Here is a 13,310-nt window from a genome sequence, read left to right as displayed (position 1 = left end):
TGGTGATAGCTAGCGTGTGGGACTACGGGTGCAAATGGATTATGCTATATCCACGAAGTATCAAAGAAGTATCCTATTATGTATCTAAAATTTACATATTTTTTTATACTCTTGAAGTATCAGATACTGTTTGAAGTATCGGTGTATCATATAGCATGAGAGCTCTGACTACACAATCTCTCTCCTCTCCCTCTCTCTCCATCCGCCGGTAGCAAAAAAGTCCGACGTGGAGTGCATGGATTGAAGTGCAGCGTGATGATGAAGATAAGAAGAGCTAGCTGGCGGCCAACTAGTAACAGCGTGTTTGATCAGAATCTTAGAGATCCCTGACTCCTGGCCACATGGGCACGTACATCGAGCACCAGCAGCATGCATACTGCCGACTGCGGGTGCTGTCCATGCAGGGCGTCCCGCAGAAATTGAGGGCCCTGTGCTAAATTTCTGAATCAGACTCTCAATTTAGCCTTCAGATTTAAATTTTTCATCCCTACTTTCATAAAATATGAAATGATTGAAGAAAATGAAAACGACATTCAAATGCACAAATACAAGAAAGAATAGCAGTAACCAGTAGTATTAGAAATTTATGAATCAAACCATAGTTAATCCAGACTCTGTGTATAGACAATGGAAAGCAACGAAACAATCTGATTAGAGTGGCTTTTATTTTTATCTCTGATTAAGTATATACTTAAGCAAGTTAATTAGGATTTAGAGGCCTCAATTATTTGGAGGCCCTGTGCGAGTACCCATCCTGCCCCTGCTAGTGGACGGGCCTGTGTCCATGCAAACCTTTCACTGATCCACGACAACCATATGTATAATTCTCAATAATTTGGTTGAAAAATCTTGACTATAGATTAGGTTATGTTCAATGTCACATTCATTATTCCGTTCGTTTTTCTGGTGCAACTTAAATGGAACCTGAGATTTAAGGTGACAAGGGTGTAGTTTCTCACATCTCTCCCACCCTAACTCAATAGATACGTAAAATAAATAAAAAAACATGTTTGATTGCATATATTTATTGTTGTAGTCTGGTATAACGGATGTAAATATACAATCTCATTCTAGCGAGTGCAAATATATAACTTGCGATTCGAGCTTTACTCCATAGACTAGCTCGACGAATACATGTTTTACATCTGACCATTCAGATAGACTTATTTATTAGTGTCACAAAATTATCTTCATATGAGTAATTAATCATAATCTTAACTTTTATATCCGTTCACAAAGTTTTAAATTCAATCAAATAAACAGAAACTCAGCTCAATCTGTCCAAATAAATACAATAAAAATCACTCTTTTTTAACAAATATAACTTTACTTAACTTATCGATATAGCTTTATAAAAACAATTGGGTGAACCAAACACACCAAAGGTTTCAAAAACACCCGAAATGATCGATCCATGACGGAAGGAAGCTCTATCCCATAGGTCTGCTCTTCAAATATCACCATAGGCCCTGGGGCAATTTGGAATTTATTCAGTTCAAATTATAAGTAATACTACATTATTCAAATTTTGACGAAAACACCCTCCCAAATCCAAATAATCACAAGCCCAACCCCTGACACTCGCCAAATCAGCGACTCATGCGACTGACGCGCACCATGCAAGTTCGACACCACAACAAAGTAACAAACACGCTCAATGATGCTAGCTAGCGTCACGGCTTGACGCTGCCAGTGCCATGGCCCGCGGCAGCCCTCGTCAGCGACGTGAACGTGACCACCGGCTCCACCGGATTCTCCTCGACGCCGGCCTGGAACGTGTCGTACCGCCGGAACAGCTCCGCCACCATCAGCCGCCCCACCGCCACCACCATGTCCTTTCCCGGGCACTGCTTGTCCCCCTCCGCGGCCGCGCCGCTCTCCGGCCCGTTAGACCAGACCACGTGCTCCAGAAGCCGCCGCCGCTCGCCCTCGGTGGCGACGGCGAACCGGTCGGGGACGAACTCGCGGCCGCGCTGGATCACGCGCTCGTCGCGCGTCGCGAGCGGCTGGTACCCGAACAGCATCTCGCCCTTCTTGACCTCGTACGCGGCGTCGTGGCTCTCCACGACTAGGTCCTGGCGCGCGCGGCCGTACTGGAACTCCACAGGCGGGTTCATGCGCAGCGCCTCCCAGACAACCGACTTCACCAGCGGCATCTTCTCCACGGCAGATAGGGTGACGAACTCGTCTGTGCCCACAGGGACCACAGCGCGGACCTCATCGGCTAGCCTGGCGTGCAGCTCCGGGCCTCCGCGGGCGAGCCACTTGACGAGGTGCGGCAGGAAGATCTTAAAGCCGCCGTAGGCGTTGAAGATTGCTAGGAAGATGAGATTGTGGAGGAGCTCTTCGCGCGGAATGGCGCCAGGGTCGGTCTTCTCGGCCTCGTCGAGGACGCCGGCGGCAACATTGGCGAAATAGGCCGTGAGGTCGGCGTAGTCGCGGCGCACAAGGAACGGAGGGAGGCGGAAGGTGTGGAGGAGCAGGTCCTCGAGCAGCCATGGCTTGATGGCCTTGCTCGCGAGCGGGTGGAGCTGGAATACGAGCCACTTGTAAGCCTTCGCCGCGGCTGCGTCACCCATGGCCTTGCTCGGCAGCGTGCCGCCGAAAAGCGCGGCGCAGGTGAAATCGAGCATGTGGCGCATGTTGTGCTTGTTGAACTCAACGGGGCCGGAGGTCTCGAGGTCGGCCTCGACAGCGTCGAACGTGGCTGCGAAGGCGGCCCCGAACGCTGGCGCGACGTGGTGCATCCGCGCGGCGGCGAGGCGGATCATGACGCGCTTGAGCGCGGTGTGGCGGGGGTCGCCGGCGTCGAGGAAGGCGAGCGGGCGGTAGCCGCCGAAGAGCGCGAGCGACGGCATGAAGGTGCCATCGAGCGTGTCGGCCTTGTCGACCCTGGCGTCGTCGAGCAGGACGCGGAAGCTGCGCGCGTCGAGTACGGCGACGACGCGGGAGTCGCCGGAGAGGAAGGGACCCGGAGGCATGTTGACGCGCAGCACGGTGGCGCCGCCGTGGCGGGTGATGCGGCTGCGGAAGAACTCCTCCGCGCCCTGGAAGTAGTAGTAGTCCAGGCGGTCGCGCAGCGGCGAGAAGAACGGGACGCCGTAGCCTCCCGGGATCGTGAGGATCGGAAGGCCAGACGGCGACAGCCTCTGCTGCTCGGCGCCAGAGTTTGCTCGCTTCGACGCCATGGCCGGAAAGAGATAGCAACGCAGCGTGCGATGAGAAAATGGTTCATTACGCGAGCTTGTACTATATAGGCGATAGTTTACTGTAAAAAACAGTGAAAATATTGTCGGGTTTCAATCAGTTGCATCAAGGTGCAGATGCAGAAGGTAGAATTTGCCACGATAAATATGGCCGTGCAAGTAATAAACTCTAGTGTAGCAACGACCTAAGTTCCTCGGTAGTCGGTACTCAGCCACGATAAATACGAGAAGTTGAAGGCCGTGCTCCCCGCGGTGCTCCTGGCTGCGCGCACCTTGACGAGCTCAGCTGCAGCAGTCCTACGGCTGCGGTTGCGATAGGGGAGCAGGCGAGGACGGAGACAGCATGATGGGAGCAGAGAAGGAAGCGTCTAGGAGGGATCCACCTATTGGGGTTGAAGTCCATGGCAGCGGCGAGGTAAGAGAACACCGTGGCAGCGGTGGATTCTTCGGAGAAGAAGTAATCTCATGCGCCCACGCAAAAGGACGGCGACGTAGCCATGGAGGCGTCCACTCATTGGGGTGGAAGTCCATGGCAGCGGCGAGGTAAGAGAACACCGTGGCAGCGGTGGATTCTTCGGAGAAGAAGTAATCTGCACGCGCCCACGCAAAAGGACGGCGACGTAGCATGGAGGAGAGACCAAAAGCCAGTAGGTGCATGGCTGCATGCTCATCATTTATTCAACAGGATTAAGGGGATCCGGATGTCATCTCATTTTCGTTCCTTCTCGTTAGTGTTACTCCGAGGGGTTCTGATGTGCACACTAGAGAGAATTGTGAAATATGTTTTAGAGAGATCATGTGGCCTTTTTTGACTTTATTTTGCATAGTTGTGACATGTGTCCTCATTGTATTTCTCATTTGTGTTTTTTAATGTGATTTTTATGTTTCGTGATAGGTGTTTTGGGGGAGAGATCCTGGTGGATTGGAGCGGCTATATGAGTCAATCCAGAGGTAAAGGCGCAAGCTCATCCATTTTTCTTACTTGGTTGATCATTTGTGCGCTGTGAATTGTTGTCTGTTTTTAGTATTTTCACCCTCATTTTTGTGTGATTTGTTTCAATATGCTAATATGTCTATAGCGTTCCCTAGATTCTAAAGGGTGTCACTGTCATATCTACAGGTTTCAACATTCAGGAAGAGGAAGTTACATATTTTTCACATAGGTCTGCCAAAATATGTTATCAAAATTGATTGCTTCTACAATGATATGAGCCTTCTATTGGGCAGAGAAAAAAACGATGCATGAGTTCCATATGCTTGTTTTCTGTAGCGGCGCATGATCACTTTGAGTTTGTACCTTGTAGTGGTCCTGCAATAGCATGTCTTCAAAAGCAATTGTTCCGTAAATTAGGTCTCAAGCAATTTTACTACTATGTAAAAGCATTTCTTAGACATGAATGAAAGGATCGAATAGCCCAAGAGAGGGGTGAATTGGGATATTGATTAAAACTTCTACCGCTTTAGCAAATAAAACTAAAAGGAAATGTGACTACGGGATTTAACTAGAACTAGATAGCTAATCAAGCAAGAATTAACTAAGAAAGATAATCACTAAGAAGAACTTGCAATAATAACAAAACTCAAAATAAGATGCAAGAAAGTAAGGAGTTGGAGAAGACAACACCGATTTTTTTTCCGAGGTTTCGAGAAGTTGGCACTTCCCCCTAGTCCTCGTTGGAGCATCCACCAAGGATGTCGCTCCCCCTTGAGTCACCAAGGCTCAAGTGCTCTCTCTTGATTACCCCTTCTCCATCTCCGGATTGGCGGGTATCAAACTAAGTACATCCTCCTTCTCCCGGGGCTCCCACAATTCCTCCAAGAGCTCACCGAGAAATCCTTCGATTACCAAGACCGTCTAGGTGTTGCCAACCACCAAGAGTAACAAGCCTCAAGATTCGCTTGACAAAGACAAAGCCTAGACAACAACTAGATGCACACTTGCTACTCTTCAAGCACTCAAAGAAGTCCTTAATCCTCAACTAAGAACTTGGAATGGACACAAGTGCTCTCTCTCTTGCTTTTAAATGACACACCAAGTGTATGAGCTGCTACAGAGTCGCAAGAGCCCCTGTTGAAACCATCTGAGTGGGTATTTATAGCCTAGAGATAAAAATTAGCCGTTGGCTAACCACTCCCATTTTTCTGTAATCACCGGATAAACCGCTGGCTATATCCTTAAGATCACCGGATAATCCGGTGGGTTCAAACCCAGAGTCAGCTGTCACTAGCCGTTGCACGGCAACATTTGTCCGGTGACAAACTCCGGTGAACAACAGTCATCACCGGATAATCCGGTGAGTACAACTTACCCGACCCTTTAGATTTCAGAACCTTCTGCAAGAAATACTCCGGTGATATTTTTTGCTCTCACCGGATAATCCGGTGAGTTCAATTTGTCTGAGTTTCTTCGCAACATTTCTCCGGTGTTCTGCCAGCTAAGTCACCGGATAGTCCGGTGACTGTAATTTTCCACTGTGGCCCCAAGCAATGCTCTCTGCAAGAAATAGTCCGGTGTTCATATTATGGGGCATCGGATAATCCGGTGACTACAAAGTTGTTTTTCTCCCAAAATTTTCTCTGCTGGAAAAGCTCCGGTGGTCACCGGACTTCCATCACCGGACATTCCGGTGTGACACTTCTGAAATTTTTCATATAATTCGGATGCCTCAATTAGTGTTTATCCGGTGAGTATTAGACATCCATCAGAGGATAATCCGGTGAATAAATTTTTTGTGAGCTCGTCCAATTCAAATCTCTTTGAGCTCTAATTCCTTGACAGCTTCACCATGGACTTGTATGCTCTACCTAGTGCTAGAATTTAACAAGTGTGCATCATCTATGTCTAGACTCACTAAGTCAAGCTACTACTTTTAGCCTCCCTTTATAGTACGGTCAAAAGACTAAAAGAAAAGAAGATCTATACTACTCTAAGTATCCTCCATCTCCTTTGTGACACTTAGAACTAGAAGATCCTTAGTCTTAAAGCATATGTCCTTTGATTGTCCATATAAGCACTTTAGGGACCAAGATTACCCAAATGTCATTGTATACTGAATTTTTGATTCCCTTCAAAACAAATTGTTAGTCACAGTAATATGGTTGTCATTAATCACCGAAACACTTACCACTTACCTAGGGGCCTAGATGCTACAATCTCCCCCTTTTTGGTGATTGATGACAACACAAATAACAATAGAGATATGAATTTGAAGAAAAACCTATCATACTAGAGATAAGAATGTATAACGCAATAAAAGCGAGATAAAGCCTAGCGCTACAAAACTATCATGCTAGAATAAGTAAGAATTATGCGAGCATGAAAATAAACACAATGTGATGACAGGCGAAACACATCCATATACAGAGCCAAATAGCCTGTCATAACATTAAAATCAATCCATAAGATCCAACATTTCAAAACTAGCTACCCAAAAATCTAACCTCCCCCTGAATCAAAATCTCACTAGACCCACCAGCTACTCTCTCTACCAACTCCCCCTATTACTACTCTCTCTACCAACTCCCCCTATTACTAGACTCTCCCCCTTTGGCATATAAGCACCAAAAAGAGAAAAACTAGGACATGACTAAGCATCCGGAGCTGGAGAAGATGGAGGACCCGATGCTGTCGAAGAAGGTGCCACGACGAACTGAGAACCGTCGGCCTCGGAGTCGGAGCTGGACGGACTGTGACCTGCAGCTGCTGTCACCTCAACGATCTGATCCTGCACTGACTGAAGAGTAGCATCTGGAGCGTCAAGTGTTGGCTCAGCGACTGAAGAAGGCACAACTGACAGCTGAGGGACATGGGGAGACATGACAGGCTACTGATGCTCGGGGACTGTCGGCTGTGGAGTGTCCTCGAAGCTCAGAGGACCAGTGGGTACAGGAGAAGTCAATGATGGTAACACTGGCCTCTGAGACATCCCAGCAGGCAGAGAGTACACTCTGGAGGCCAAGAGAGCTGACAGAGGGAAATCAGACCCTGGAGTACGCAAGAGTGCACTGACACTGCCTGGGAGAGGACTCGGGGCAGGAGCTGGAGCAGGGGCTGGAGCTGGCAACTGAAGGCCCTGTGCCTGGAAAAGAACGGAGAACAATCTGGCATTGTTCTCACGGTCTGCCTGAAGTGCTGCAAACATGGCCTGCTGCTGCTGCTGTAGTGACTGCATCAGTGCAAACTGTTGCTCCTCTCGGCGGCGAGCATCCTCTGCCTGAGCTGCCTGCTGTTGCTGCATCTGCCGAAGGATAAGAGTGATCTCCGAAGGCACTGCAGCAGAGGGCTCGGTGGTAGCTGTCTCAGTATCTGAGGAAGGAACTGAAGTCTGAGGCGCACCCTGAGTAGAACCACCGGCCTCAGCATCGTGACGTCTCGGGAGTGGTGGAATGAACTCGATGTCCTCCGAGTCACTGTCGTCGTCATCCAAGTCTATGAAGGCATGAGGTAGCTCTGCCTCGGCCTCTGCAAGGGCCTGGTCCTCAGCTGCAACTCTGTTTCGCTCCTCTGCTGGGATTTGCCGCTGAGCCTGCGCCATAGCACGCTGTCCGCGACGTCTGTCCGTCGGAGCGCTAGGAATATAGTCCGGGAATCGCTTCGGGGATCGCTGGTAGACGTCAAGATGCTCTGGATAATGAATCGAGCGAGCCAACAAATATGAGATGAAATGCGCGAATGGCTGCTGTCTGCCCAGACCCTCTGCTATGTTATCCTCAATCTCACACAAGATGAGATCTAAAATGTCGAACTGCTGATGAGTGAGGATAGATAAGAGCAACCACTGCTGGATACTGGTGATAGCCTCTGCGTTCCCGATCCTAGGCAACAGGCTGCGTCTGAGTGCAAAATGAACTGCCCTCGCCTCCGGAGTCAGCATCTCTGGCAGTCTCAGTGAACATGGAGGAAAGGGCGACCTGAACAACAGACGGATCTCGTCATCCGTCGGGAAAACACCACCGGTCAGAGGACGACGAGGAGGATGAGCGTTCGGATGAACGACCTCATGCAAGAATCTGGTACTCTCCTGAAGCCTCAGAGCCTCGAGCATATCTGCCCGGTACAATTTGTAGACCTCTCCCTGGAACATGAACTGAATGAACGACCTGTCGGGAGCGATCCATACTGTCGCATAGAATACTCTGACCTAATCCCCAACATATCTGTCTACCTGAGTGAGGAGAGCGGTAAGACCTGGGAATGCATCAAAGTGTTGTCTCACATCTGCTCCCCCTGCAGCTGACTGCAAGTACTCCCATCTCAGCGTCCTGTGCTGGCTCAACTGAACGCTTTTCCTACCAAATGAGCGATAGAAGCTCTCCTGTACCACTGTCCAGAACCGGGGATCAATCCCCTCCTCTCTGACCTCAGGGAACCACTCCTCGACTGGTACGAATCTCAGCCTCTTGATTCTCGGACCCTTGCAGGACGTGAGATCAAGCAAGCGGACCTCTCCCTGAGCTGGAGGCTGCTGCTCGGACTGCTGCTGCTGTTCAGACTGCTCGGACTGCTCGGACTGCTGCTGCTGTGTTTCTACTGCCTCTAGCTCCTGGCGAACCCTCTTCCGGCCCCCTGACCGGCTGGAAGGCGTCGAACCTGACCTCCCGGAAGCACGAGTGCGGGTGGAACGACGTGTAGGAGGGGTGGTGTCATCTCTGATCACAAAACCCTCCTGCCTGTTGTAGGCATCAACAGCAGCAAGCGCTCTGTCCCATTCCTTCTGAGTCTTTGACTTCTTCTGCTTCGGCTTCTCAATTGCCTTGCCCTTGCCCTTGTCACTGCGATTACGACCCATCTGACAGATGCAACGTGAAATAGAGATGAGTGATCACATTGGGTTTAAGATTTCGAATGAAATTAACCCTAAACTGAACCCTAAGCATGGATGGATATGAATTGTGACAATCATGCTATGGATTTAGGCAAGAGACAATAGATATTGATCAATTGCATACAGTAGGACTTGAACTTGAGCAAATGAATCAAAATAGGCATGAGTTTGAAGCAAATATGAATGAATTTGCTCGAATTTGAGTGAAATGAGCGATATATGGCACAAACAGATGAACATGCCCTAGTAGGTGATAGAAAAAGGTGAAGATGAAGCTAAGTTCATGATTTGATCGCATTGAGAGTCAAAATTTGAACGAGATTCATCTAATTTGACATGAATTTGAGGCAATTTTGCATAAGATTCAACTGATTTAACAAGGAAGACGCACAATTAATGAACATTCTCTCAATTCATGTCGATTGAAACTGAATGATCACAAATTTGAGAGAAAATTGACTCAAATTTATATGAATTTGAATGAAATTTGCATGGATTGTCACGAATTTGGCCAAATTATGCGCAATTTTGACTATCATGTACTCAATTCATGTCTAAGAGATGGAATAGCAACAAATTGGATCAAATTTGCTTTGATTTGTGAAGAAATTTCATGAATTTTGGCACAAAATTGTATAAGTGTGATCTAGGGCTTCATCAATTTGAGTAGACCGGCCACATTGTGCTCACCACGATGAAGGAGAGAGAGAGAGGAGGTGCCGGTGATCAGATCACGATGCCTGGAGACGAAAGCCGGTGGCGCAGGAGGGGTGGCGGCGGTGAGTGGGGCACGTCGGAGGCGGCTCTGCGCGCGGGAGCTCGGGGCAACGACGGGCGACGAGCCAGCGACGGCGACCTGGTGGCGCCGGTGGACGGAGTGACCCCGGCGGCGGCGCTAGGGAGCTGAGAGGCGGTGAGTCGGTGAGGTGGCGCGAGGATGTACGAGCGGCGGCGAAAAATGAAAGAGCCGGCCGACCGGGAAGACATATATGACAGGTGGGTCCCGCAGTTTTTGAAAGCACCGGATAATCCGGTGGAGGCAACAGAGAGCACCGGATAGACCACCGGACTAATTCTTGCAGAACCAACTTTCAGAGACCGAAAACTTCTTCTGTTCACCGGATGTTCTGCTGAGAACAAGATAACATCACCGGACGTATGTTAAAATTTTGAAGTTCTCAGAACTAATGAGCACCGGAATGTCCGCTGATAACTAAACTGATCACCGGACTATTGCCATGGTTGATCTGACAGAGATCACAGGATATTCCGCTGGTAAATTTAAGGGAGCGCCGGACTATCCGGTGATAAAAAAAATAGGCTGAACTATTTTCTCTTACTGAGTCCAAATTTCAAATAACCACTCAACATAAACACATATTTGGATCAGTTTGAGTGACATCTTTACCCTCTCAAACACTCCTTTGCAAATATTTGCCAAAAGGCTTTACTATATATATAATAATTATTATTATTATTATTATTTTTTAAAAAAAATAGGCAAATAAGATTCAAAGAGTAAGAGATGGAACTCAAATGGATATGTTTGAGCCATATTTCCTACGAGCTTAAAGATTAAGACCTTAAATTCGATAGGATATGACTCAATAGGCATTAAGCACTTATATCAATTTAAACACACTTATAGAGTTGTATGCTCACATCAAGAGTGAACAACCATCTCAAAGAGTGATATTCTCCTTTGTGATCTCTATACCGCCAATGCAAGGTTAATTCATGAAAGTAAACATGAGTGCATATTAAATTAATCTATCTTGTCATATTACTTCCCTTCTCAAGCTTCTTCATGGTGAACCCAACAACCTGCCTTGAGAAGAACTAGTGACCCACCATCTCAAGCAAAACCCATGTTCACCATTATCTTGAGAAGGTTAGACAAGTTCCTATTATGAATGCATCTATATGACATTAGAAGCATCGATCACATTTAGTTCATTTCGTAATCTACTAAAAGTGGCTTCATCTAGAGGTTTAGTGAAGATATCCGCCAATTGATCTTCCGATCGAACACTACTAAGGGATATATCATTGTTTGCCACATGGTCTCTTAGAAAGTGATGACGGATATCAATGTGCTTTGTGCGGGAGTGTTGAACGGGATTGTTAGCAATTTTTACGGCACTCTCATTATCACAAAGGAGTGGAACCTTCTCTAGATGAACACCAAAGTCTAACAAGGTTTGCTTCATATAGAGGATTTGAGCACAACATGCTCCGGCGGCAATGTATTCTGCTTCAGCTATGGACAAGGCTACTGAGTTTTGCTTCTTAGAACTCCAAGAGATTAGGGATCGCCCTAGTAAGTGACACCCACCCGAAGTACTTTTGCGATCCACACGGCATCCGGCAAAGTCCGAATCTGAGTATCCAAGGAGTACAAAACTAGCACATTTTGGGTACCACAAGCCTATGCTAGGTGTATGCTTTAGGTATCTAAGGATTCTTTTTACCGCACCAAGATGAGATTCCTTAGGATTAGCTTGAAAACGAGCGCACATGCATACACTAAACATTATGTCGGGCCTAGATGCGGTAAGGTAAAGGAGTGACCCAATCATAGAATGATAGAGTTTTTGGTCAATCGATTTACCCGTTTCATCCAAGTCGAGATGTCCATTTGTAGGCATGGGGGTCTTGATTGGCTTGCACTCTTCCATCTTAAACTTCTTGAGGATATCTCTCGTGTACTTCTCTTGATGGATGAATGTCCCTTCCTTCAATTGCTTGATTTGGAATCCAAGAAAGTAATTTAGCTCCCCAATCATTGACATCTCGAACTCCTTAGACATCATGTCACCAAATTCCTTGCAAAACTCTTTGTTAGTTGAACCAAATATTATATCATCAACATAAATTTGACACAAGAAGAGCTCATTGTCGATGATTTTTGTGAACAATGTGGTATCCACCCTCCCGATCTTGAATCCTTGGTTGATGAGGAAGTCACGTAGACGTTCATACCAAGCTCGTGGGGCTTGTTTGAGTCCATAAAGCGCCTTGACCAACCTATAAACATGATTAGGATATCTAGGATCTTCGAAACCGGGAGGTTGCTCAACATATACGAGTTCATTAATAAGGCCATTTAAGAATGCACTTTTCACATCCATTTGATAAAGTTTAATGTTATGATGTGAAACGAATGCAAGAAGGATACGGATGGCTTCAAGCCTTGCCACGGGAGCAAATGTTTCCCCAAAATCCAAACCTTCGACTTGTGCAAAACCTTGTGCGACAAGTCTTGCCTTATTGCGTACCACCACACCATGTTCATCTTGCTTGTTACGGAAGACCCACTTGGTTCCAATCACATTCTTATCTTGAGGCCTCTCTTCGAGTATCCATACCTCATTGCGGGTGAAGTTGTTAAGTTCTTCTTGCATTGCCAATACCCAATCCGGATCCTTGAGAGCCTCATCTATATGTGTGGGTTCTGAACAAGAGACAAACGAGTAATGTTCACAAAACGAAGCACACTGACGAGAACGAGTTTGTACTCCCCTAGATGGACTCCCAATGATCAAGTCAATCGGGTGGTCTTTGGAAATATGTGTATGCTTCACTTGTGGTTGTTGAGGTGTATTTTGTGGTGGTCCAACATCTTGAGCTTGCGCTTGAGCTTCCTCTTGAGAGATATGGACGTCATGTGATGGAAGTGGTTGATCATCTTTGTCTTCATCTTTATCAACTTGGGGTGCCATTGAGGTGTGCGGTATTGAAGTAGAGGGTACATCTCCATCATCCTCCTTAGGCTTGATATCCCCAATTGCCATATTCTTCATTGCATCTCTCAAGGGTTCATCACCTACATTATCACAAGAAATAACTTCTCCTTGGGAGCCATTAGATTCATCAAACTCCACATCACAAGTTTCTTCAACAAGGCCGGTGGCGTTGTTGAATACTCGATATGCTTTGGAGTTTGATGCATAGCCAACAAGAAAACCAATATCACAACGTTTTTCAAACTTGCCTAGGCGTTCCTTTTTCTTGTAGATAAAACACTTACATCCGAACACCCGGAAGTAGGAGACATTGGGTTTTCTCCCAATGAGAAGCTCATATGGCGTCTTTTTCAATAGTCGATGGAGGTAGACTCGGTTAGAAGCATGGCACGCCGTATTGATTGCTTCCGCCCAAAACTTCTCTGGGGTACCATACTCATCTAACATTGCTCTTGCAAGTGTAATCAAGGTCTTGTTCTTTCTTTCCACTACGCCATTTTGCTGAGGTGTGTAGGTTGATGAAAACTCATGTT

The 13,310-nt window shown here is 47.0% G+C and overlaps 1 protein-coding gene across 1 annotated transcript; it reads right to left on the bottom strand.

Moving 5' to 3' along the window:
* Positions 1–1,455: 1,455 nt before the first annotated feature.
* On the bottom strand, positions 1,456–3,414 carry LOC133917416 (allene oxide synthase 4-like). The gene has a single exon (XM_062361316.1). It carries the CDS (start codon positions 3,186–3,188, stop codon positions 1,674–1,676), a length of 1,515 nt encoding a protein of 504 aa, XP_062217300.1. The 5' UTR covers positions 3,189–3,414; the 3' UTR covers positions 1,456–1,673.
* Positions 3,415–13,310: the final 9,896 nt, after the last annotated feature.

This window comes from Phragmites australis, chromosome 5 (assembly GCF_958298935.1).
Source record: "Phragmites australis chromosome 5, lpPhrAust1.1, whole genome shotgun sequence".
Taxonomy (NCBI): Eukaryota; Viridiplantae; Streptophyta; class Magnoliopsida; order Poales; family Poaceae; genus Phragmites; species Phragmites australis.
The sequence above is the reverse complement of the archived record's forward strand: the minus strand, read 5'-3'. Positions and strand labels throughout refer to the sequence as shown.